The sequence below is a fragment of the Zophobas morio genome, unplaced genomic scaffold, assembly GCF_036711695.1.
Source record: "Zophobas morio isolate AGI-343-1 ecotype UQ-CSIRO unplaced genomic scaffold, CSIRO_AGI_Zmor_V1 ptg000054l, whole genome shotgun sequence".
Lineage (NCBI taxonomy): Eukaryota > Metazoa > Arthropoda > Insecta > Coleoptera > Tenebrionidae > Zophobas > Zophobas morio.
Window position 1 is genome coordinate 1,577,457 of NW_026972159.1, and position 25,233 is coordinate 1,602,689.

General features: G+C 34.7%; 3 protein-coding genes across 4 annotated transcripts in view; 2 read left to right on the forward strand and 1 right to left on the reverse strand.

Annotated features, from left to right (window-relative positions):
• The first annotated feature begins 156 nt into the window (after window positions 1-156).
• Window positions 157-2,326, forward strand: LOC135142772 (beta-galactosidase-1-like protein 2). Its single transcript, XM_064074518.1, has 2 exons — window positions 157-262; window positions 308-2,326. The coding sequence occupies exons 1-2, from the start codon at window positions 252-254 to the stop codon at window positions 2,256-2,258; spliced, it is 1,962 nt and encodes a 653-aa protein (XP_063930588.1). The 5' UTR covers window positions 157-251; the 3' UTR covers window positions 2,259-2,326.
• Window positions 2,327-2,354: 28 nt separating this feature from the next.
• Window positions 2,355-4,485, forward strand: LOC135142771 (beta-galactosidase-1-like protein 2). The gene is made up of 2 exons (XM_064074517.1): window positions 2,355-2,443; window positions 2,493-4,485. The coding sequence occupies exons 1-2, from the start codon at window positions 2,433-2,435 to the stop codon at window positions 4,441-4,443; spliced, it is 1,962 nt and encodes a 653-aa protein (XP_063930587.1). The 5' UTR covers window positions 2,355-2,432; the 3' UTR covers window positions 4,444-4,485.
• A 33-nt stretch (window positions 4,486-4,518) lies between these two features.
• LOC135142770 (protein groucho) overlaps window positions 4,519-25,233 on the reverse strand; it is a 176,801-nt gene continuing 156,086 nt past the window's right edge. For both annotated transcript variants that reach the window (XM_064074516.1, XM_064074515.1), the window contains 6 exons: window positions 11,595-11,648; window positions 11,383-11,547; window positions 10,908-11,176; window positions 10,610-10,859; window positions 9,923-10,546; window positions 4,519-5,036 (listed from right to left, as the gene is read on the reverse strand). In XM_064074516.1, the coding sequence (XP_063930586.1) occupies window positions 4,929-5,036; window positions 9,923-10,546; window positions 10,610-10,859; window positions 10,908-11,176; window positions 11,383-11,547; window positions 11,595-11,648 (1,470 nt within the window). In that variant the 3' untranslated portion in view covers window positions 4,519-4,928. The remainder of the gene's footprint in view (window positions 5,037-9,922; window positions 10,547-10,609; window positions 10,860-10,907; window positions 11,177-11,382; window positions 11,548-11,594; window positions 11,649-25,233) is intronic.

A 25,233-nucleotide genomic window follows, 5' to 3' on the forward strand; every position in this document is an offset into this window, starting at 1 on the left:
TCTTGTTTGTTACTAATCACTCAAGATAAACACAGTTAGCAACAAACTTGTAATAAACAATATGACCTTATTCCCTGTTTATTTTTATATTTTGATGACAATCTTTAATTAAATAACTCACTGAAATAAAAATCTTTATCGTCTGAAAAACTCAAAATCATCACTCAAGATAGTGCTATATAACAACCCCAGCATCACTTAAACACGCACTTAACCGTTGACAGTCACAACTAATCTGGTAAAAACACAAAATGGGGCGAAAGTAAGTACACAAACAACACATAAACAACTAATATAAAATTTCAAGTGTCCTAGCTTTCCATCTACTGCTCGCCTTGGCCTCGTGCGTCGCCGACTTACCAACCATCTACGAGTACTACACGGGTGATGGAATCACGTCCGGGCTCGGGGTAGACCAACCCCAATTCACCCTCAATGGCAAAGAAATTTTCATTTATAGTGGAGCTATACACTATTTCCGGGTTCCACCCCAACTCTGGAGGGACCGTCTTCGGAAACTTCGAGCCGCGGGTCTAAACACTGTTGAAACGTACGTAGCTTGGAATATCCACGAACCCAGAAGCGGTGTCTACGAGTTCGGGGAATCTGGAACCGAGTTGCAAGATTTTGGGAACATTGGGAGGTTCTTGTCGATTGCGCAGGAAGAGGATTTGTTGGTTATACTACGTCCGGGACCTTATATTTGCGCGGAGTGGGAATGGGGTGGTTTTCCTAGTTGGTTGCTTCGGGAGAATATGAGAGTTAGAACCTCCGACGAAACATACATGAAGTACGTGGAGCGGTACTTTAACCAGTTGTTGCCAGTTCTTGCCGAGTACCAATTCACGAACGGAGGTCCCGTTATAGCGTTCCAAGTGGAAAATGAGTACGGGTATGCCGACGGTGACAAGGTGTACCTTCAACAACTGGTGGATTTGATGCGAAACAACGGTATTGTGGAGTTGTTGGTTTCGTCGGATGGTGCTAGCAGTGGTACTAGTGGTAGTCTCCCCGGAGTTTTATTCCAAACTGCCAATTTTGGTTCCGACCCGGCTGCTTCTTTCGGTGTCCTTGAACAACTCCAACCCGGGCAGCCTCTAATGTGTATGGAATTTTACCCGGGATGGCCTGACCATTGGTCTGAGGATCACCACACTACTGACCCTAGTGCCTTCAGATCGAACTACGAAGCCACTGTGTCTTATCCAGGGTCGGTCAACTTGTACATGTTCCACGGTGGTACCAACTGGGGTTTCATGAATGGGGCTAACAACGGACCGGGTGATAATTCCGCGTTCCAAGCGATCACGAGCAGTTATGACTACGATGCCCCTCTTACGGAAGCTGGTGACTATAGCCCTAAATACGATATAATTAGAGAACTATTGGCACAGTATAATCCGGTCAAAACACTAACTCCGGATCCGCCTGAGTTGGTCGAGAGAGAAGTGTACCCAACTTTGGCACTCGATGGTCAACTGATTTTCAACGATATTCTTGCGAGGTCGAATGACTCTATAACAAGTGACACAACACTATCGATGGAGCAGCTGCCCATAAACGACGACTCTGGTCAAAGTTATGGCTACATAACCTATCGTCAAGAAAATATAGACATTGCAGCTGGTTCCACGTTGACTATTACAGGTCATGTTCGTGATACCGTCATGATTTTGTTAAACGGGGTTTTGATTTCAAATCGTTTGACCGGTAGTGACGATTTCAACGATTTTGGTTACTGGAGGATGGAAAATTCCACAATTACTCTAACCACGGAGGATTTGACAGGCGCCACTTTGGACATCGTCATTGAGAACTTCGGGCGCGTCCACTTTGGTAATCTCTACCAACAATTTAAAGGACTGACACAGGACAATCGTGTCTATTTGAACGACCAGGAATTGACCTCGTGGGTGATTTATCCCATGCAGTTCCACAAAGACTGGATAAACGGTATCACTGATTGGAATCCTGTGGATCTAGATTACGGGCCTGCATTTTATAAAGCGACTTTGACTCTGGAGGAATCTGAAGATGGGTACAGGGATAGTTTTATTGACATGCGCACGTGGAACAAGGGGGTGGTAATAGTAAATGGGATTATTCTGGGACGGTACGTCTTCATAGGTCCCCAACAAGCACTATACTTACCTGGTCCATACCTACAAGCAGGAGACAACGAAATAATCATCTTCGAACAATTCCAACCCGCAGCTGAAGTGAAATTTTCCAAAGATTCTATATTCAACACTCCATAAACATCTTCAATAATTTTCCATGTATTCCGATTGTTTCACAATAGATGATTGTTTTCGATAAAATCGTACTATTTGGTTGTTTTTGACCACTCGAGATAAACCCGATACCATCAATAAACCTCTATATAAAGTGTACTTTCGTTGAACTTTACACATCCCGTGTGCGTCCAAACCATGCTACACCAGTAAGTACCCTCACTCTCGCTTGTAAAAGTACCAACTTATTCTTTTAAGCTTTGTCGTTTTCGTGCTCCTGGTGGCGTGCACCAGCGCCCAACTCCCAACGTTATACGAGTACTACACCGCCGATGGTATTACCTCGGGCCTCTCCGTCGACCAACCCTACTTCACCCTCAATGGCAAGAACATCACCATCCTCAGCGGCGCCATGCACTACTTCCGCATCCCTCCGCAGCACTGGAGGGACCGCATTCGTAAACTCCGAGCCGCAGGTCTGAACACTCTTGAAACTTACGTATCGTGGAACTTACACGAACCCGAGAATGGTCGCTTCGACTTCGGGAGCGGTGGTACCGACATGGAGCAGTTCCTCGACTTACAAACCTACCTCAAGATCGCCCAAGAAGAAGATCTGTTTGTGATTCTGCGTCCGGGTCCCTATATTTGCGCCGAGTGGGAATGGGGAGGTTTCCCTAGCTGGTTGCTCCGCGAAGAAGGCATTAAAGTGAGAACGTCCGATCAAACTTACATGGGGTACGTCACGCGGTACTTCGGTGAACTCCTGCCATTGCTCACCGATCTCCAGTTTACTAAAGGTGGCCCGATTATCGCGGTTCAGGTTGAAAATGAGTACGGATCTGCGCCTACGAAGGACTTGGAGTATATTCGGCAGGTGCATGATTTGTTGAGGGATCAAGGGATTGTGGAGTTGTTGGTTTCGTCGGATGGGGCGAGCGCTGGGACGTCGGGTACTCTCCCGGATTTGATTTTCCAGACCGTGAATTTCGGGGGGAGTCCGACGTGGAATTTCGATACTTTGAAGAACATGCAGCCGGGTAAACCCATCATGGTGATGGAGTACTGGACTGGGTGGTTTGATCACTGGTCGGAGTCGCACCATACCGTAGACAATGATACTTTCTACGGGATTTATAACGAGATTTTGGCGTATCCTGCGTCGGCGAGTATGTACATGTTCCACGGTGGTACCAATTTCGGGTTTCTTAATGGAGCGAATATCGGAGCTGGGGATAATTCGGGATATCAACCGACGACGACGAGTTACGATTACGACGCGCCGTTATCAGAAGCTGGTGACTACACAGGTAAATACGAGATAGTGAAGGAATTGGTCAAAAAATACAATCCCGTGGAGACGCTCACTCCAGACCAACCCGAGTTAGTACCGAGGGTTGCGTACCCTTCTGTCACCATAGAGGGACAACTCAGCTTCGACGAAATAACCAAACTAGTGCCTGATATCGTCACCAGCGACACGCTTCTTTCAATGGAACAGCTGCCCATAAACGACGGTTCTGGGCAAAGTTATGGGTACACGGTTTATCGACAGTACAGCCTGAACATCCCAGCTGATTCCGTGTTGACTATCACCGGTCACGTTCGTGACACCGTGATGATTCTGATCAACGGTGTTCTGGTCTCAGATTCGTTATCAAGCAGCTCTGATCTTAACAGTTTCGGGTACTACAGACAAGCTAATTCGAATATCACCCTGACGTCAACGGACATCGAAGATGCCACTTTAGATATAGTTATAGAGAATTGGGGCCGCGCTAATTTTGGAAACTTGTACCAACAGTTCAAAGGTTTGATAGACAGTAACTCTGTGTATCTAAATAACGAGGAACTGACGTCCTCTTGGAGCATCATTCCTTTGGAATTTAAGAAGTCTTGGAATACGCAGGTGTTCCAGTGGAATTCTGTTGATGGAGGTCTGGCAAACGGTCCTGGGTTGTACCGAGGGACTTTTACTCTTGAGGATGACGCAGTTGATACCTACATTGACATGCAAGAGTGGGATAAAGGGATTGTTATCGTCAATGGGTTTGTTCTTGGTAGGCACGCCCTGATTGGTCCACAACAATCGCTCTACTTACCCGGGCCCTTCCTCCAGCAAGGCGAGAACGAGATCATCATCTTCGAGCAGTTCACACCCGCCGCAGAGATCAAGTTTTCCGAAAACCCGATTTTTAAAACAGTCTAACTTTGTTCTTGACGAGTAAATAAAACATGAGTCGTAATATAATTATTTTTATTTAATTACGAAAAATATGCTACGTAATCTTTGTTTCGTAATAACATCAAGAAAGTAATGAAATGTCAATTATTGTAAGTAATTGAATCACTTGTGCCGTTTTAGACATCTAATTCACACACATAATAACAACATTTGAGTAAACAAATAACAAATATTGTACATTAGTCACAAATAAAATAGAACATAAATAATTATCACTGCTTTGTTTCCTGTTTACTCAATTTACTTAATGATACAGCTGTACCTACACTATTCAATTTACAAGTTTAATTAAATAGGCAACAGGCAGGTTTTATTAAAATAATGTCATGTACTCAAGTCAGTATTAAAATTTCTTTCGAATCGTCAGATTATCTCATTGTATCGATGTAGGTACGTTTTTTGAGTCTTGTGTTTGGTGATGGCCCCGACAACACTTTCACATGAGATACTTAATAGATCACTTCGTACACGGTGGCTTTTTTGTCTCCAGATCCCGTCACTATGTATTTATCGTCCGTCGAAATGTCGCAACTTAACACACTCGATGACTCTTTGGACTGAAAAAGGAAAAACAGGTCAAAACAAGTACACATACATTTTGTAATCTAATAATAAGAATAATTGGGGGGGGGCTATGATTTATTTTAAAACGAATTTGAAAGAACCGCGAAATTTTTCGTGGTTTATTTTGGCTTAAAAAATTTCGAGTCCTTGGTGGCCACAATTATTTTCAACACGCAGTAGGCCATGATATTTTTTTGTTAGGTTAATGTCAGGTTCCCTCATATGACGTTCCTTTTTTAAATATTGGCCGTGACGTCAGTGCTGTCATTAATTTAGCCAATTTAACTGGCAGTGATGCTCGCTTGTCATTAATTATAACCTAAAATAAATTTATTATGACAAATCACAATACTGCCAACTAAAATATCAAATTTTCATAGATCGAACGAATTTGAAACAGCCATGAACAAATTCAAATAATTTTGAGGACTTTTGGTGCTTTATTTTTGAAAGAACTGGACATATTTTCGGGGACCATTATTGTTTTATTTTCGAAAGAATTTTAAAAAACTCCGGAGGATCCTAATATTTTGTATAAAAACGAATTTGAAAGAATCTCGGAGGTTCCAAGTGGTTTATTTTGGCTTAAAATGGGATTTATAAACTTGATGTTGACGTTGAAGTTCCCGTTGTAGTTACTGTTCCCGCTGACGTTGTTTTTAGAGAAAGAAAAGTGGATAATTTGAGTTGATTACAAAAATTTACCATTTTAGAAAGGTTGTTAGTTTCTTGTTGTCGAAATAAGTCTATACATATTAAGAAAACAAAAGGCAAAATGTAGCCCCGCCCACCCACCCTGTCTCAACTGTGATGATTTTTTTATTCGTCGTGAGCCAAGAAGGCGGAGCTTAACTGCAAAATCCTTATTTCTCTACGACAAATTAAAAACATGTTTTTGAGTATCGTGTTGTTCAAAGAATACTATGTTACTATGTATGTTAAGGAAAAAGAAAGCCAAAGATTAGGCCCCATTGACAACGAATGAATTTTTCATTCGTTGTCAAATCGAGGGGCGGAGCTTAATTGCAAAATCCATATTTGTCTACAAAAATTTACCATTTCAAACATGTTTTAACTTTCTTGTTCTGAAAAGACGACTACGTATATTAAGAAAAAAAGCAAAATGTAGCCCCGCCCACCCACCCTGTCTCAATTGTGATGATTTTTTTTTTAATCGTCGAGAGCCAAAGGAGCAGAATTTAATTCCAAAATCCTTATTATTTCTCTATAAGAAATTGCCAAGTGAGACATGTTCTTGAGTGTCGTGTTATTCAAAGAATACTATGTACATATATTAAGAAAAAATGTAAGCTAAAGTTTAAGCCCCACCCATACCTGACCTGATCTAAATAATAATGAACTTTTCATTGGTTGACAGACCTAGGGGCGGAACTTTCCTTACAAAAATTTACCATTTTAAATGTGTTTTAGGTTACTAAGAATTAAAAAATCATTACAATTGAGATGGGGTGGGTGGGCGGGGTTTGTATTTTGCCTTTTTTTTCTTAATATACATAGTATGCTTTGAACACGATACTCAAAAATGTTTTAATTTCTTGTAAAGAAACGAGTATTTTGCAGTTAAGCTCCGCCCCCTTGGTTCACAGCGAATAAAAAAAAATCATCACAATTGAGACTGGGTGGGTGGGCGGGAAGGCTTACATTTTGCCTTTTCGTTTTAATATGTGTAGACTTCTTTTCACAACATGAAACTTAAACATGTTTAAAATGGAAAATTTGTATAAGGAAATATCGATTTTGCAATTTGGTTCTGCCCTATAATTGCAAAATCCGTATTTCCTTACAAAAATGTACCATGTTCTAAGTTTCTTGTTGTAAAAAGATGGCTATGTATGTCAAGAAAAAAAAAGGCAAAATATAAGCCCCACCCACCCGCCCTGTCTCAATTCTGATGACTTTTTTTTTAATTGTCGTAAGCCGAGGGGCGGAGCTTAATTGTAAAAATTCTTATTTTTCTACGAGAAATTACCATGTGAAATATGTTCGTAACTAATCGTGTTATATAAAGAAAACTATGTACATACATATATTAAGAAAAAAATAAACCCAAAGTTTAAGCCCCACCCATACCTGCCCTGATCGAAATAGTAATGGAGTTTGCATTCGTTGCCAGACCTAGGGGCGGAGCCTAATTGCAAAATCCATATTTCTTTACAAACATTTACCATTTTAAACGTGTTTTGAGTTTCTAAGCATTAAAAAATTAATTACAATTGGGATGGGGTGGGTGGGTGGGGTTAATATTTTCCCGTTTTTTCCTAATATACATGGTATTCTTTGAACAACACGATACTTAAAAACATGTTTTTAATTTCTTGTAAAGAAATAAGTATTTTGCAGTTAAGCTCCGCCCCCTTGAGGTTCATGGCGAATAAAAAAAATCATCACAATTGAGATAGGGCGGGTGGGCGGGCAGGCTTACATTTTGCCTTTTTGTTTTAATATGTGTAGACTTCTTTTCACAACATGAAACTTAAAACATGTTCAAAATGGAAAATTTGTATAAGGAAATATCGATTTTGCAATTTGGTTCTAACCTATAATTGCAAAATCCGTATTTCCTTACAAAAATGTACCATGTTCTAAGTTTCTTGTTGTGAAAAGATGGCTATGTATATTAAGAAAAAAAAAAAAAGCAAAACATAAGCCCCACCCACCCGCCCTGTCTCAATTCTGATGACTTTTTTTTTAATCGTCGTAAGCCGAGGGGCGGAGCTTAATTGTAAAATCCTTATTTTTCAACGAGAAATTATCATGTGAAATATGTTCTTGACTAATCGTGTTAGACAAAGAAAACTATGTACATATATTAAGAAAACAATAAAGCCAAAGTTTAAGCCCCACCCATACCTGGCCTGACCTAAACAGTAATGGAGTTTTCATTCGTTGGCAGACGAAGGGGCGGAGCCTAATTGCAAAATCCAGATTTCCTTACAAAATTTACAATTGAGATGGGGTGGGCTGGCGGGGTAAATATTTTGCCTTTTTTTTTTCTTAATATACATAATATTCTTTGAACAACACGATACTCAAAAACATGTTTTAATTTCTTGTAAAGAAATAAGTATTTTGCCGTTAAGCTCCGCCCTCTTGGTTCACGACGAATAAAAATGATCATCACAATTGAGACAGGGCGGGTGGGCGGGCTGACATTTTGTCTGTTTGTTTTAATATGTGTAGACTTCTTTTTACAACATGAAACTTAAACATGTTTAAAATGGAAAATTTGTATAAGGAAATATGGATTTTGTAATTATGCTTTGCCCTATAATTGCAAAATCCGCATTTCCTTACAAAAATGTATCGTGTTCTAGTTTCTTGTTGTGAAAAGATGGCAATGTATATTAAGAAAAAAAAAGCAAAATATAAGCCCCACCCACCCACCCTGTCTCAATTCTGATGATTTTTTTTAATCGTCGTAAGCCGAGGGGCGGAGCTTAAATGTAAAATCCTTTTTTTTTCTAGGAGAAATTACCATGTGAAATATGTTCTTAACTAATCGTGTTATACAAAGTAAACTATGTACATATATTAAGAAAAAAATAAACCCAAAGATTAAGCGCCACCCATATTCGCCCTGATCTAAATAGTAATGAAATTTTTATTGGTTGACAGACCTAGGGGCGGAGCCTAACTGCAAAATCCATATTTACTTAGAAAAATTTACCATTTTAAACGTGTTTAAAGTTTCTAAGAATTATAAGAATCGTTACAATTGAGATGGGGTGGGTGGGCGGGGTTAATATTTTGTCTTTTGTTTCTTAATATACATAGTATTCTTTGAAGAACACGATACTCAAAAACATGTTTTAATTTCTTGTAAAGAAATATTTTGCAGTTAAGCTGCGCCCTCTTGGTTCACGACGAATAAAAAAGATCATCAGAATTGAGACAGGGCGGGTGGGTGGGGCTTATATTTAGGCTCCGCCCCATAATTGCAAAATCCATATTTCCTTGCAAAAAGTACCATGTTCTAAGTTTTTTGTTGTGAAAAGATGGCTATGTACATTAAGAAAAAAACCAAAATACATGTAAGCCTCGCCGATGGGGTGGAGCGTAATTGCAAAATCGACATTTTCCTTTATAAATTTACCATTTTAAATATGTGTATTACGAGTATTTTTGAAACGACTTGAAAAAATCTAGTGTTTTATTATTTTTACAATGAATTTGAAAAAATCTCAGGAAATCGTGGTTTATTTTTGAAAGAACTGAAAAAATCTTGGGAGTTCTTGTGTTGTTAATTCTTAAATCTTATTTAATTTACAACGAATTTGAAAGAATCTGGGGGACTCCTGGTGGTTTATTTTTGAAAGAATTGGAAGAAATTTCGCGGAATCCGGCACCCTATGGACTCGAAAATACCAGGAACCCATCAAATTATAGCTATAAATCTTATTTTTGTCGAATTTTATGAGTTCTAAAGTATATTTCAACATGTTTTCGACTTATTTCGCGAAAAGGAGACGATTGGGTGATTTTCCATATTCTGGGGTTTGCAGATTGAAGAAATTCGTTAAAAAACCTCAGACATGTTCCTTGTCAAGCTTCTTTTTGTGTTTTCTAGCGTTTCCGGTACCTGACGGGCCCGAAAATACCAAAGAAACTATCAAATTTTAGCTAGAAATCTTATTTTTGTCGAATTTTGTTATTCATTTTTACGATATTTATGAAATTATTTACAAAAATCTCTGGGACTCTCAGGCGAAGAATCTCGGAGGCTCCTTGTAATTGGTTTTTGAAAGAATCAAGCTTGACCACACTAATTTGTTTTGAAATTTCAAAGAATCCCGGAAGCCCCTTGTACTGAATACAGTCTGAACCCAACCTAGTCAGTCAGTCTTTTCGTGTTCTTTACCTGGAATATACTGGCCCCGTACGGCGTCCTCCACGCGTTCAACAGATTGTCCTTCCCCGTCGACACGAACCACTTGCCGCACGTCGCAAACCTCAAACTAAGCACACAACTCTCGTGGAGATGCAACTGATACTTGTCCGGCTTGTGCGCGTGCAACACTTCCACGTGCGAGTTCTCCATGCCCACGGCCAACCACTCGCCCGTCGGACAGTACCCCAGCGAGAAAATCTGCGAACTGAAGTCGTGCTGCTGCAACTGCTTGCCCTCGCGCAAGTCCCAGCTCCGCACTGTATTGTCTAACCCCCCGGTCCACAGCTTGGTGCCGTCGGACGAAATGTCTATGCACGAGGCGCCGTCCGTGTGGCCCTGGAACTGCCTCACCAACGTCTGGTTGTGCAGGTCCCACACGGCGATGTTGCCGTCCGAGCAGCAGCTGAAGCACACCTTGGAGTCGGGGCTGATGGCCAGCGCGTAGCACGCGGGCGCGCTGGAGGTGAGCTCGGCCTTGATGCGCGGCGTGGGGCTGGCCAGGTCCCAGATGGACAGGTTGGAGGCCTCGCCGCCGACGATGAGGGTGCGTCCGTCGGGCAGCAGCTTCACAGACCGGATGTAGTTGTCGCGTTGCTGCAGCAAAAATCAAAGTAAGTACAAAAATTGGTGCCCGAGGCGTCGTAAGTATCGACATACCAAGCAATCCAGTTGTGACACCGGCGTCTTAGACCCCGGCTGGCTGATGTCCCAGACCTTGACGCAGCCCTTGCCTCCGGTGTAGACGTACTTGGTGGGGTTGGAGATGGTCACGGCGCAGACGACTTCTCCGTGGTTGAGGGTGTTGATCTGGCGCGCGTGGCGAGGTATCCCCGGCCCGATAAGGGCGTCAGTGGGAAAGGGCACGGGCTGCAGCTGCCCTTCGCCGTTCATGTGGAAAGAATAAGCCCTAGAACTAGACATTGGGGGTGATGGAACATGGAGGAGACGCACGTACGGTTTGCCGCCCGGGATGGAACTCAATCCGTTGGTGGCGATTCCAGGGGTCCTGGCGTGGGGGTGGCTGTCGTAGCCCATGAGCGGGGGGCGGCCATAGGGGGAGGGGGCGACGTTGTTGTAGGGGCTGAGGTGCTCACTGCCGCGGGCTGCCGCCAGAGAGTAGGGGGGATACTGACCGAGCCCCACTTTGGGGCCACTCGCTCCGGGGGTGGAGCCTAAGTTCGGGGTTGTGGAGCGAGGCTTTGAACCGGGGGTCAGGGGTTTTTCCTACAATTAGTAACTGTTATTTTCGGAACAATCTCACCCATTTTCAATTATTACAGACTCGCAGTGAATTACAAAAGGTTCGATATTTTATATAGTGTGTAGCAACCCTACCAGCAAAGTAAACAGACAAAAATTCAAACCTGTTGTGACACACGCGTGTTAGCAGCGGGTCGTTTAAAAGACGATGTCAGTGTGAATAATCTTACATCTTTACTTTTCAGAGAGGGTGTGCTTCTCGACGACGACGAGCCGCTCCTGCTCGGGGGTCTTTCGACTTTTATTTTATCACCGTTTGTGCTACCATTTTCCCTAATTTCGCTGGAATTACTAAGTGTTGCATGTTCTCCGTTCGCATGAGGCGAGGAAGCTTCCTGAAAGGCTCACTTTAACACATAAACTTTTATTTATGGAGACTTACTTCGTTGGCAACGTCTACGACAAGATCTTGGTCACTCTTTTCGCCGTCGCTGTCCTGAAAAAAAAAAGATATATAGCAGAATGGAACGGAAATATATTGCAGAAAATCCCTCCAGGGACGTTACGATGGTTAGGTTTATAAATGGAAATAACATTTTAAGGAAAATATTATTGTTTGTGATGGTACCAAGAAAGATATATCGATACTGGGGTTAAAGGCAAGTTGGGTTTTAATATTTATTTACTTAAACGTTGATTGTAATCCCATACTAAAATAAAAAACAAAATTCGAGCAAATCTGACCCTCTGGAACTGTCGCAAAACGTTTCAAAAAAATATACTTATTTTTAAAACGGGTCGCCAAAACATCCTATAGTCTGATATAATTTTTCTCGTTAGTGGAGAATTTAGATTTACGAAAAAATATGTTCCATTTTTACAAAGTGAAAAAGTCGAAAAATTCAAAAATTGAAAAATCGAAGAACCGAAAAATTTATGAAATCGAAAAATCTATAATATAAGAAATCTTTTCACAACATCAAACTTAAAATATGTTTAAAATGGAAACTTTCTATAATGACATATTTCCTTACAAAAATATACCATTTTAACCAGGTATTAAATATCTTGTTGTGAAAATATGGCTACGTATATTAAAAAAAAAAGCAAAATATAAGCCCCGCCCACCCACCCTATCGCAATTCTGATGATTTTTTTATTCGTCGTAAGTCGAGGAGCAGAGCTTAATTGTAAAAATTGTTATTTTTCTAAGAGAAATTACCATGTGAAAAAATTGAAAAATCTAGAAAACGGAAATTCCAAAAATCGAAGAACTGGAATATTAAAAACTTAAAAAATCGAGACATCAAAAAATTGTGGAACGAAAAATCCAAACTTTAAGAAATAGAAAATTGAAAAATCGAAAAACTGACAACTCGAAACATCTAAAACTTGGAAAATCCAAAAACCTAAAAAATCAGAATAATCGAAGATTGAAAAATCGCATACCTAATTGAAAAACTGAAACATCGTTAAATCTAAACATGAAAAGATCGAAAAATCGAAATAGCCCAAACGGGAAATTGAAGATTGAAAAATCGGGTAATTGAAAAACTAAAAAATCTAATAAAGAGAAGTCAAAAAACAAAAGATGGTGAAATTAAAACTTCAAATAATCCATAAATTTAAAAGTAAAAAATTGAAAAACGAAAAATCGAAAGTTGCAAAAATCTAAAATTTAAATATAAATAAAATAAATAAATAATTAAAATATTAAAATATCGAAATATTGAAGAATCAAAAAAATATAAAATCTAGAAATCGAAAAATTGAAGAATAAAAGTATTGAAAAATTCCAAAACTGAAACATTGAAAAGGTGAGAAATCTGAAATTGAAAATTTGCGAAATCGAAAAATCGAAGAATTTAAAAACTGAAGAATCGAAAATCCGCTAATCAAACATCGAGAATTCAAACTTAGAAACAGCAAAAATTGTAAATCTGAAAAACAAAAAAAATTTAAATGATCGAAAAATTGTGGAATCGAAAAATTGAAGATTCAAAAAACTGAAAAATTGAGAAATCGAAAGTTGCAAAAATCTAAAATTTAAATATAAATAAAATAAATAAATAATAAAAATTAAAATATGGAAATATAGAAGAATAAAAAAATGTAAAATCCAGAAATCGAATAATTGAAGAATAAATTTGAAAAATTCCAAAATTTAAGGTCAAAAAATTGATAAACCGATATAAATCGAAAATAAAACTGAAACATTTAAGAGGTGAGAAATCTGAAATTGAAAATTCGAGAAATCGAAAAGTCGAAAAATTTAAAAACTGAAGAATCCAAAATCGGCTAATGATCAAAAAATTGGAAAATCGAAAAACTGATGATTCAAAAAATTAAAAAATTGAAAAAAAATGGAAAAATCGAAAAACGGAAACACCTACCTGTTTGTGTTAAATCGAGAAAAGGGAAAATGAAAAAATCGATTAATCCAGAAATCTTGAATTCGAAAAACCGACACTGAAAATTTAGAAAAGCCAAAAATTGAAAATTTGAAAAATTAATGAGTTTAAAAATCGAAAAATGGGGGAATTAAACTGAAATATCGGGAAATGTAAAAATAGAAATGTTGAGAAATGGAAAATTATAAAAATCGAGTAATTGAAAAACTGAAAATGTAAAAATTGAAGAATTAAAAAACTGAAAAATCCCAAAACTAAAATATCGAAAAATTGAGGAATCGAAAGCTGAAAATTTGAGAAATCGAAAAATCGACAAATCGGAAGCTTAGAAACGCCAAAAATTGAAAAAGAGAAAAATTTAAAAATCGGAAAATCGAAAATCAGAACATTGAAAAATGACAATTGGAGCAGTAAAAAACTGAAAATTGGATCGAAAAATCGAGAAATTTAAACATAAAAAAATCGAAAATATGAAAAATAGATAAATTGAAGAACTGAAAAATCGACAAATCAAAAAATTTAGAAATCGAAAGTTTGAAAAATAAAAATATTGAAAAATCCCAAAACTGAAGTGTCAAAAAATTGATAAACCGATATAAATCGAAAAATAAAACTGAAACTGAAACATTGAAAAGTTTTGAAACCTGAAATTGAAAATTCGAGAAATCGAAAAGTCGAACAATGGAAAATTTAAAAACTCAAGAATCGAAAATCAGCTAATCAAAACATGGAGAACTCAAACTTAGAAACAGCAAAAATTGTAAATCTGAAAAACAGAAATAATTTTAAATGATCGAAAAATTGGGGAATCGAAAAATTGAAGATTCAAAAAATTGAAAAAAATGGAAACATCGATTAATGCGGAAATCGTGAATTCGAAAAATCGACATTGAAAATTTAGAAAAACCGAAAATTGAAAATTTGAAAAATTAAAAAATTTAAAAATCAAAAAATGGGGGAATTAGACTGAAATATCGGGAAAGCTAAAAATAGAAAGGTTGAGAAATGGAAAATTAGGGAAATCGAGAAAGTGAACAATCGAAAAATCCCAAAACTGAAATATTGAAAAATTGAAAATTAAAAAATGGAAAAATCGAATAATAGAGAAATCAAGAATTCGAAAAATCAACAAATCGATAGAGACGCCAAAAATTGAATATTTAGGATATAGACAAATTTTACAATCGAAAAATTTAAGAAAAAATAGACTGAAAAATTCCAAAACAAAAATATCGAAAAATGGAAAGTTGAAAAATTGAGAAATCGAAAAATCGACAAATCGGAAGCTTAGAAACGCCAAAAATTGAAAATTTGAAAAAGGGAAAATTTAAAAATCGGAAAATTGAGGAATCGAAAAATTGGAGACTCAAAAAAATTGAAAAATCGAAGTTAAAAAGTCGGAAAATCGAGAAATTTAAACATAAAAAAATCGAAGGTTGAAAATTAGAAAAATTCAAAAATAGATAAATGGAAGAACTGGAAAATCGAGAAATCGAAAAATTTTAAAATCTAAAATTTAAATACATGTAAATAAAATAAATAAATAATAAAAATTAAAATATCGAAATATCACAAAAATGTAAAATCCAGAAATCGAAAATTTGAAGAATAAAAATATTCAAAAATTCCAAAACTGAAGTGTCAAAAAATTGATAAACCGATATAAATCGAAAAATAAAATTGAAACATTGAAAAGTTGAGAAATCTGAAATTGAAAATTCGAGAAATCGAAAAGTCGAAAAATGGAAAATTTAAAAACTGAAGAATCGAAAATCGGCTAATGAAAACATCGAGAATTCAAACTTAGAAACACCATAAATTGTAAATCTAAAAAACAGAAAAAATTTTAAATGATCGAAAAATCGAGAAATCGAAAAGTGTAAAAATCGAAAAATCAAAAACCTTGAAAATCGGAAAGTTGGGAAATCGAAACAGTAAAAAACTGAAAAATTGGATCGGAAATCGAGAACTTCAAACATTAAAAAATCGAAAGTTGAAAATTTGAAAAACTGAAAAATAAGCAAAAACGAAACAGTTCTTTGTATGCATCACTTTATTGACATGTAATAATATTAATAGAAAGTTCAATAATAACAAAAAATCGTCACAAAATTCAGAAAAAACACTTTGCAGAGTTCAATATATGTATATTACTAATAAAAATGAAACAAATTTTTGACAATTTTTTGGAAATAAGAAAAAAACTGCAAAATCTGAAAAGTTAAGGAAAATTTATTGGTATTTCTGCAACATACTTTCTTCTGTTGTTACTTGTAAAGCAGCGAATTTACGTGGGCTATTATTCTCCATTTGTAAATTCAATATCATTACTTTTAGCTAATAAATAAATAAAAAAAAATCAATGTGTTCCCTTTAAGCTGATTCACCCTATATATAATTTTTAAAATCAAAATGTTCTTTTTAAATTGATGAGCAACGTTGATTGTAATCACAATACGAAAATTAAAAACAAAATTCAAAATTGACGCAAATCTGACCCTCTGGAACCGTCGTATAACTTTTCTTTCGTAAAATATTTCCCTTCGTCATCGTCGGTAAGTAAAGCGGGCAATTGGTGGGTGGCGTGGAGTGAATGAAGTGGCGGCTGTTAATTCGTACGCATTTGAAATATTTATGGCTGGAATATGATGATTACCAATGAAATATTTACTTCCCAAATAATAATCTACGAAATTATTAATTACTGGGTATAGAATTTATTTATGAAATACATTTCATTAATACACAAACGGTTCCATTAAACATATTAGCGATCGATTTTTATATGGTTGGCTGTAATTTATTTAATATGGGACGACATTTGAAGCCCGATATTTCATAGCGAGTGTCATAAATTATTGATTCGGACATAAATGTGATATCGCAGTAATGAGAACAAACTACAAGGAAATTATGAAACAAAATCGATGCCAGTTTTTCTCTATTTGTTTGATTATTAAACCCCGTAGTGCGAATCTCGACAAAGGGTTTGTTGTGATTGCGAATGAAAATAATAGGTGGCAATTTTCCTTTAACAAGGTGCTTCGGTTTTAATTAAGCCATCGACGACTTCGAAGAAACATTGTATGGCAAGTGCAAAGCCAGCAAACTTTTCATATTTCTAATTAGTTTTAATTAAAAACGATCTTTTATTTTGGCGCAATTCGACGGATTCTCTCGAGATTCCGTTACGTGTTATTAGGGTTATTAGCGATTTCAGTTTGCACCCGGATTTAAAAATAATCCTCGCCGATGCGAGCGCAGAAGCGAAAAACAAACATAGAAATATCTATAAAATCAAACAAACGGACGCTTGAATTACTAATTTAAAAACGGAACATTTAATCACATCTAAAACAAATAGCTACGAGTCACAAAGTGCTATTTCGAGTTATTCTGTAAATAATTGGAGACGTGTTCGCTGGAAACGATCATCAGTGTGTCCATAATCGACGTCGTTCAATTAGCTGTTTATTAACTACGAAAAAGTTGATTAAATTTTCACGAAGCTTCGACGAAAATAGTAACCAGCGTCTGCGTCGCGCACTCTATTAATCAAATTTTCGAAATTTTGGATGTTTAGGAAATTCAGCGCGACCTGCACGTCGAGCACGAAATTTCGCACAAAGCCCGTGGCACTCCCGCCCCCTCTCGATGGCTCGGCTTTTAGCAAAACAATACGTCTCGACAAATCGTTGTATGCAGTAATTACACACTGTGGATTTCACGCACTGCCTGTCAACTTCTAAGCATCCTCTCCCCTGCAAAAGTCGCTAAAACCCATCCAGTTTCCTCCTCTCTAATGATAGATTTCACAAATTAAAAGACTACACGTCACGGTCGCCGGTTCTCTCCTCACAATTATCATTATTAAACACTCCGTGCTTCCGGATGCACCGCGAAAAAATCATTACGCGATGCTAAGCACCGGTTCATCGACCAAATCGGCGGGTTTTAAGAACAATTAAAAAATAGGTTGAAGGTTATTTCCACGGAACTTTCCTCGTTCCAGCAAATTGGTTTTTCGATTTTCAGTTTTTGAATTTCTGAATTTTTCAATTTTTAGATTTTACAATTTTTCGATTTAAAATTTCTCCTGATTTCGATTTAAATTTCTTCAAATTTTCGATTCGCAATTTTTCGTTTCGGTTTTAATTTTTTTTGTATCTTCAAGTTTTTCAGTTTTTCTATTTTCCAACTTTAGGATGTTTCATTTTTTAAATTTTGCAATTTTTTCGATTTGCAGTCTCATTTTTCATTTTTTCCATTTTTCGTGTTTTACTTCCATTATTTTTACATTTTATCATTGCTTTAATTTTTGATTTGCAATTTTTCTTGTCTTCTTTTTAAAAATGTAATAATAACAATAATTTTAAAAATTTTCCATTTATTAAATTTTAGGATTTTAGAATTTTTCCATTTTTCTATTATTGGATTTTAATTTTTTTTTATTTATTCGACTTATTAATTTTTCGTGTTTTAATATTTGAATTTCTCGAAATTTAATTTATCGATCTTTCGATTTTTCAATTTTTGGGTTTTCCAATTTTTCAATTTGATTCGTTTTTTCTACTTTCTCATTTTCAGTTTATCAGTGTTTCAATTTTTCGTTTCGTCAGTACTTCAGTTCGCAATTTTTCGATTTCCCACTCTTTCGAAACCTGTGCCAGTTTTCATTTTTAAATTTTTCAAGTTTCTAATTTTGGATGTTCCAATTTTTAGATTTTGCAATGTTTCCATTTAAAATTTCTCGAGTTTTCAATTTAAAATTTTTCATTTCTTCAAATTTTAGATTTGCAATTTTTCGTTTCTCCAATGTTCTGATTTTTTTTTCAACGTGAGATTTTTTCAATTTCAGATTTTTCAGTTTCCCGATTTTCCAATTTTTCGTTTCTTTAATTTTTGATTTGCAATTTTTCCTGTTTTCATTTAAAACATGTAATAACTATAATTTCTAAAATTTTCCATGTTTCAATTTTAGGATTTTATAATTTTTCGATTTTTATTCGACTTATTAATTTTTCGATGTTCGATCAATGTTACAGTTTTTCGACTTTACAATTTTTAAGTTTTCCAATTTTTCAAATTGATTCGTTTTTTCTGCTTTCCAATTTTTAGTTTATCAATGCTTCAATTTTTCATTCCTTCAGGACTTCAGTTCGCAATTTTTCAATTTTTCGAAAACTGCCACTTTTCATTTTTAAATTTTTCAATTTTTCGATTTTCCACTTTTTGGATGTTTCAATTTTTAGATTTTGCAATTTCTCCATTTAAAATTTCTCGAGTTTTCAATTTAAAATTTTTCATTTCTTCAAATTTTGGATTTGCAATTTTTCGTTTCTCCAATGTTCTGATTTTATCTTCTTTTTTTTTCAACGTGAGATTTTTTCAATTTCAGATTTTTCAGTTTCCCGATTTTCCAATTTTTCGTTTCTTTAATTTTTGATTTGCAATTTTTCCTGTTTTCATTTAAAAAATGTAATAACTATAATTTCTAAAATTTTCCATGTTTCAATTTTAGGATTTTATAATTTTTCGATTTTTATTCGACTTATTAATTTTTCGATTTTCGATCAATATTACAGTTTTTCGACTTTACAATTTTGACGATTCTATAATTTTTCGATTTTACAATTTTTAAGTTTTCCAATTTTTCAAATTGATTCGTTTTTTCTGCTTTCCAATTTTTAGTTTATCAATGCTTCAATTTTTCATTCCTTCAGGACTTCAGTTCGCAATTTTTCAACTTTTCGAAAACTGCCACTTTTCGTTTTTAAATTTTTCGATTTTTCAACTTTTCGAAAACCTTGCTAGTTTTCATTTTTAAATTTTTCAATTTTTCGATTTTCCAAATCTGGATGTTCCAATTTTTAGATTTTGCAATTTTTCCATTTAAAATTTTTCTTTTTTCAAATTTTCGATTTGCAATTTTTCGTTCCGGTTTTTTATTTTCTTAATTTTTACCGATTTTAAAATATTTTGTTTTCTCAATTTCAATTTTTCATTTTTTTTTGTATCTTCAATTTTACGATATGTAAAATTCTTCGCGTTTCCATTTCAGTTTTTCTATTTTCCAATTTAAGGGTGTTTCAATTTTTTAATTTTGCATTTTTTTGATTAACAAATTTCACCAGTTTTAATTTTTAATTTTTCTAATTTTCAATTCTTCATTTAGATTTTTATTTTTGCAATTTTTCGGTTTTCCAATGTTCTGATTTTATTTTTTTTTTCAATTTTCAGTGTTATAATTCTTCGTTTTTATCATTTTTTCAACTATTTAAATTTTAATTTCGGAATTATCCGAACATCATTTTTTTTTACCCAATCGCGTTTTCAAGGAGTGGAATTCTTTACAACCTACCCTAGTCGCCGCACCCACTACAATCATCTTCAAAAAGGGAATCAACTCTGTTACTTTAAATTAGTTAACTTTAAAATTTAGTTTAATTTGTATAGAGTACCCATAGGATTTTTTTTTCCTCTACTCTGTAATTTCTCTGTTAAATAAATAAAATAAATAAATAAACATCATTGTTTCGATTTTCCAATTTTTTTATTTTGATTTTTCAAAATTTCAATTTCCAATTTTTCAAGTCATAAATTTTTCAATTTTATAATGTCACAATTTTTCAGTTTTACACTCATACAATTTTCCAATTCATTCGATTTTCCAATTTTTGATTTTTAATTTTTCAAAATTTCTAGTTTTAACTTTTCGGTTTTTGATTTTCCAATTTTTCGATTTTCAGTTTTATAGTTTCGCAACTTTTCAGATTTACAATTTAACAATTTTTAGATTTTACAATAATCCAATTTTTCAATTTTGTAATTTTTCTGTTTTCGATTTTTGGGTTTAACATGTATTTCTTAGAATTGTTCGATTTCTCAGTTGTCCTGTTTTTAATGAATCGATTTTTCAATTTTCAGTGTCATAATTATTCGTTTTTATCACTTTTTCAGCTATTTATATTTTAATTTCTCAATTGTCCCAACTTCACTGTTTCGAATTTGCAATTTTTTTATTTTGATTTTTCAAAATTTCAATTTCCAATTTTTCAAGTTTTTGGTTTTTTAATTTCATAATTTCGATTTTTTAATTTTTCGATTTTCATTTGTCAAATTTTCAGATTTACAGTTTAGTAATTTTACAATTTTTCGATTTCTGTTGTCCGTTTTTAATGAATCAATTTTACAATTTCCAATTTTATAATTCTTCATTTTAAAAATGTTTCGTTTTTTCAATTATTCAGTTTTTGATTTCTCAATTATCCGAACTTCATTCTATTTTAGAGTGATCCAATTTTTGAATTTTGTAATTTTGTAATTTTTGAGTTTTATATGTATTTTTACAATTTTTTGATTTCTCAGTTGTCCAGTTTTTAAAATTGTTCTATTTTCAGATTTATAATTCCGCGTTTTGCTCATTTTTTCAACTACTAAATTTTAATTTATCAATTGTCCGCACTTCATTGTTTCGATTTTCCAATTTTTTATTTTAATTTTTCAAACTTTCAATTTCCAATTATTCAAGTTTTGGATTTTCCAATTTTATAATTTCGTAATTTTTCCATTTTTAAATTGTTCGATTTTCAGTTTTACATTTTAAAATTTTTCGAAAAATAACTGTTATCTGAAAAGTCAACAGTTCCATCGTGCGTTATAATTATAAAGGCTACCGCCTGACGTCACCAATTTTTTGAAGGAGATAAATAGCCTCCGCTATAATTCCCAACTACAAACCCGTGATAATTCCGAATCCATTATTATTTCATTTCATGCCATTAAATTTCCTCTAAAGACCCACTCCGGAAGCTGTAGTTAGAAATTTGTACCATATTTCTAGCCATTTGTTTTTGACGCTGCGGGTTTTGTGCTGGATCACCAACTGACAAAGCTTAGGGGTTATAAATAAATGCCGATTCTCGCCCGAGGTGCTCCGCTTTTCCCCCATCGGTTCCTGGTTTCGGCGCTGGCATTACGTTTTATGAAATTGCTTCGACGGAATTATATAAGAGAGCTTTTAATACCTCAACAGTATTTGTTCGGTGGATCTAATTTCTTGCCGGGTTCCGGGAGCTGATGCACTGGCATCACACCTATTTTGCTCGCATTTGTTATTTGAAATACAAACAATCCGCAGAATTTGATACCTAAAACGAAGCTAATTTTTCCGAGATATATATATACCAACGAAACGGCTTGATTTTATTGAAAATGCATAAAACGTGTCGTTTAAAATATAGTCTATTAAAAGACAATTACAGAAATGAGCTTTTTAAAGTGGCTGAATTATTAATTTGTCCACGGGCTTGATGAGCTTCAAATCGTCGAATAACTGGGACGCTCATGTGAAACATTGACATTTCGTTTTAAATGTCGGGTTTTAAAAATTCAGCTTCGTATATAATCAATTGCGCTTTAATTTCGATATTCGAGCTTAATTTTTTATATGGTTTTTACGTAGCGTGGCATGGTCTAGCAGCTACCCATGAGTTACCATATGTTGACCTAATACTAACAAAGGCTTTTATGTAGGCTAGGGGAGCGAAGCAACAGGACACCATTGTTAAACGAAAATTACAAAATATAACGCTTTAACGTATTAATTTACCCGTCCCTTCCAAAACCGCTATGACGTCACTTAAAATTCTCAGTCGTCTAAACCCCGCCTCCGCATCTTGCGGATCGAAAAGCAGTCGAAAACAAAACGATTCGCTCTTTTCCTTCTTTCCCCTCACCTCATGGTCCATTTTTCTCCCATCGACGAAATCTTATCGATTAGCTGCAATTGTTTGCCAAGTCCGCCACCCACCGCACGATCATTAAACACTGAAGGTAGATGTAGAGTTTACAATCGTAGTAATGGAGGATTATTTTTGCGGAACTGCAAACAGGAGGGCGGCGCGAGGGGGATAAATAATTGCGTCCGGAACGACTGGGATTGATGACGGCGGAGAGGGATGGTCGGGGGTGACATAAAGGAGATATTACACACAAAAGCGCCATCAAATTTATTCAGATTGTGATTTATGGGTAAACAGTGACACCGCATTCGTTGTCTTAAAAAATGAGGAGACTTATTACGTGTTCGCGACGATTTGGTCGATGAGCGAGGATGAGCGTCGCAAATGGCGCTGGATGGGCTTGTGATAGTGATAAATCAAATTTCGAAATTGTAATGAAGTGAGATTTAATAATAAAATTTTGGTGGTTATGCAACCAACATTACGAGCGCGGGCAACTAGATCACTTAAAAAAATTGGTCTAAAGAGTTTAGACAGTACTTCCCTCGCTGTCGGAAACGTGACGACTGCATGACTATTATGTTTTTTTTTTCGCAGTGGATTTCAAAGAATTCGGTTTTGTAGTTCCTGAGTAAATCAATAAAATAAATTTACGCATTCAATAATTTTTTTGAGTCACCCTGTATATGCAAATCCAAAAAAAAATCAATGGAGTGATAAATCACAAGTACAGACTCATCATATTTTGTACATTTCAGATATGATTTATTCGGCAAACTTTCGAGCTGACGTCATCAAGTTTTTGGAGGGGATAAGCAAATATATTTTGACTAAACATTTATTATGCTCTTTATAACCTTAAAACATCTGCAAGATGTCAGAGCATTCCGTTTTGTAGTTCCTGATTAAATCAATAAAGTATATTTACGCATTCATTAATTTTTTTGAGTCACCCTGTATATGCAAATCGAAAAAATATGAATGGAGTGATAAATTACAAGTACAGAATCATCATATTTTTACAGTTTAGATAGGATTTATTCGGCAAACTTTCGAGCTGACGTCATCAATTTTTTGGAGGGGATAAGCAAATATATTTTGACTAAACATTTATTATGCTCTTTATAACCTTAAAACATCTGCAAGATTTCAAAGCATTCGGTTTTGTAGTTTCTGATTAAATCAATAAAATATATTTACGCATTCATTAATTTTTTTGAGTCACCCTGTATATGCAAATCCAAAAAATATGAATGGAGTGATAGATCACAAGTACAGACTCATCATATTTTGTACATTTTAGATATGATTTATTCCACAAACTTTTGAGCTGACGTCATCAAGTTTTTGGAGGGGATAAGCAAATATTTTTTGACTAAAGATTTATGATGCTCTTTATAGCCTTAAAACATCTGCAACATTTCAAAGCATTCTGGTTAGCAGATTAAAAATTAAATTTCAAAATGTTGTTTTATAATTTTGATTTTTTTTTCAAAAATCTGGACGTTTCGGGTGAAAAGTCGATTCAGAGTTGTAAACTACATGTGTAGGACTATGTTATTTTATACAATTGAAAACCCATTTACTATGTACAATTTTGAAGTGACGTCATCGCATTAGTGGTGGGGATGATTAGACAAATTTTGGTTAGCGTTTTACCATCTACATGATATTCTTAATATAAGTACAAAATTTCACAACAATCGGTCGAGTACTTTCGGAGATTATCTGTCTAATAAAAATCCGGGACGGCAGACGGACAGACGGACGGACAGACGGACGGACAGACGGACGGACAGACGGACGGACAGACGGACAGACAGACGGAAATGGGAGACCTATTTCTTCGTCTTCTAGGGGTCATGAAAGATCGAGAAAACGTAAAAGTAGAGAGTCGGCCGACGGACTCGATTACAATACTTCCTTTGCTTACGCTCGGGAAGTAAAAACGAAGAATTATAAAATTGAAATTTAGAAATCGCAAAATTATAAAAATATAGAACTGAAGAATCAAAAAACTATAAAATTGAAAAATTGGATAATCATAAAATTGAAAACAGAACAATTTGAGAAAATTATGAAATTGAAGAATTTGGAAAATTGAATGTCGAAAATTTGAAGAATTAAAAATAAAAAAATTGGACCATTGGAGCAATGAAATTCGGATATGTAATTGAAAATTGAGAAATTGAATAATTAAAAGCCTAATTTATGAAAAATCCAAAAATTGTAAAAATGTAAAATTGAAAAATGAAAAAAGTGAAAAATCGAAAAACTGAAAAATCGGATACTTTCAAAAACGAAAGATTGTAAAATAACTACACTGCGAAATCAAAAACTTAAAAAATTAAAACTGAAATTTTGAACACTTAAAAAATAAAAAAATGAAAAATTGTAAAATCACAAAATTGAAAAATCGTAAAATTGGAAAATGTGATAATTGAAAAACTGATTTATTATTAACAGGACAAATGAGAAATCGAAGAGTTGTAAAAATATAAAACTGAAAAATTAAACAATTTCAAAATTACAAAACTGAAAAATCGTAATTTTAAAATAAGAAATTGAAAAATCTGACAACTGCAAAATAGAAAATATTGCAAAATTGAAAAATCGAATCACTGCAAAATTATGAAATTGAAATATCAAAAACCTCGCGGAACATTGGAAATCGAAATTTTGAAATAATAAAACTCAAAAAATTAGAACTAATCGAAACAATGAAATTCGGATAATTGAACAATAAAAAATAAAGATCGTATATTGTTAAAAAACAATATAAAAATTGTAAAATAATTAAAGTGAAAAATAAAAAATTTGAAAAATTAAAACTGAAATTTTGAACAATTAAAATTCAAAAAATCGGAAAGTTACAGAATTGAAAAATTGAATAGTTGCACAACGTACAATCGAAAAATTATTAAAT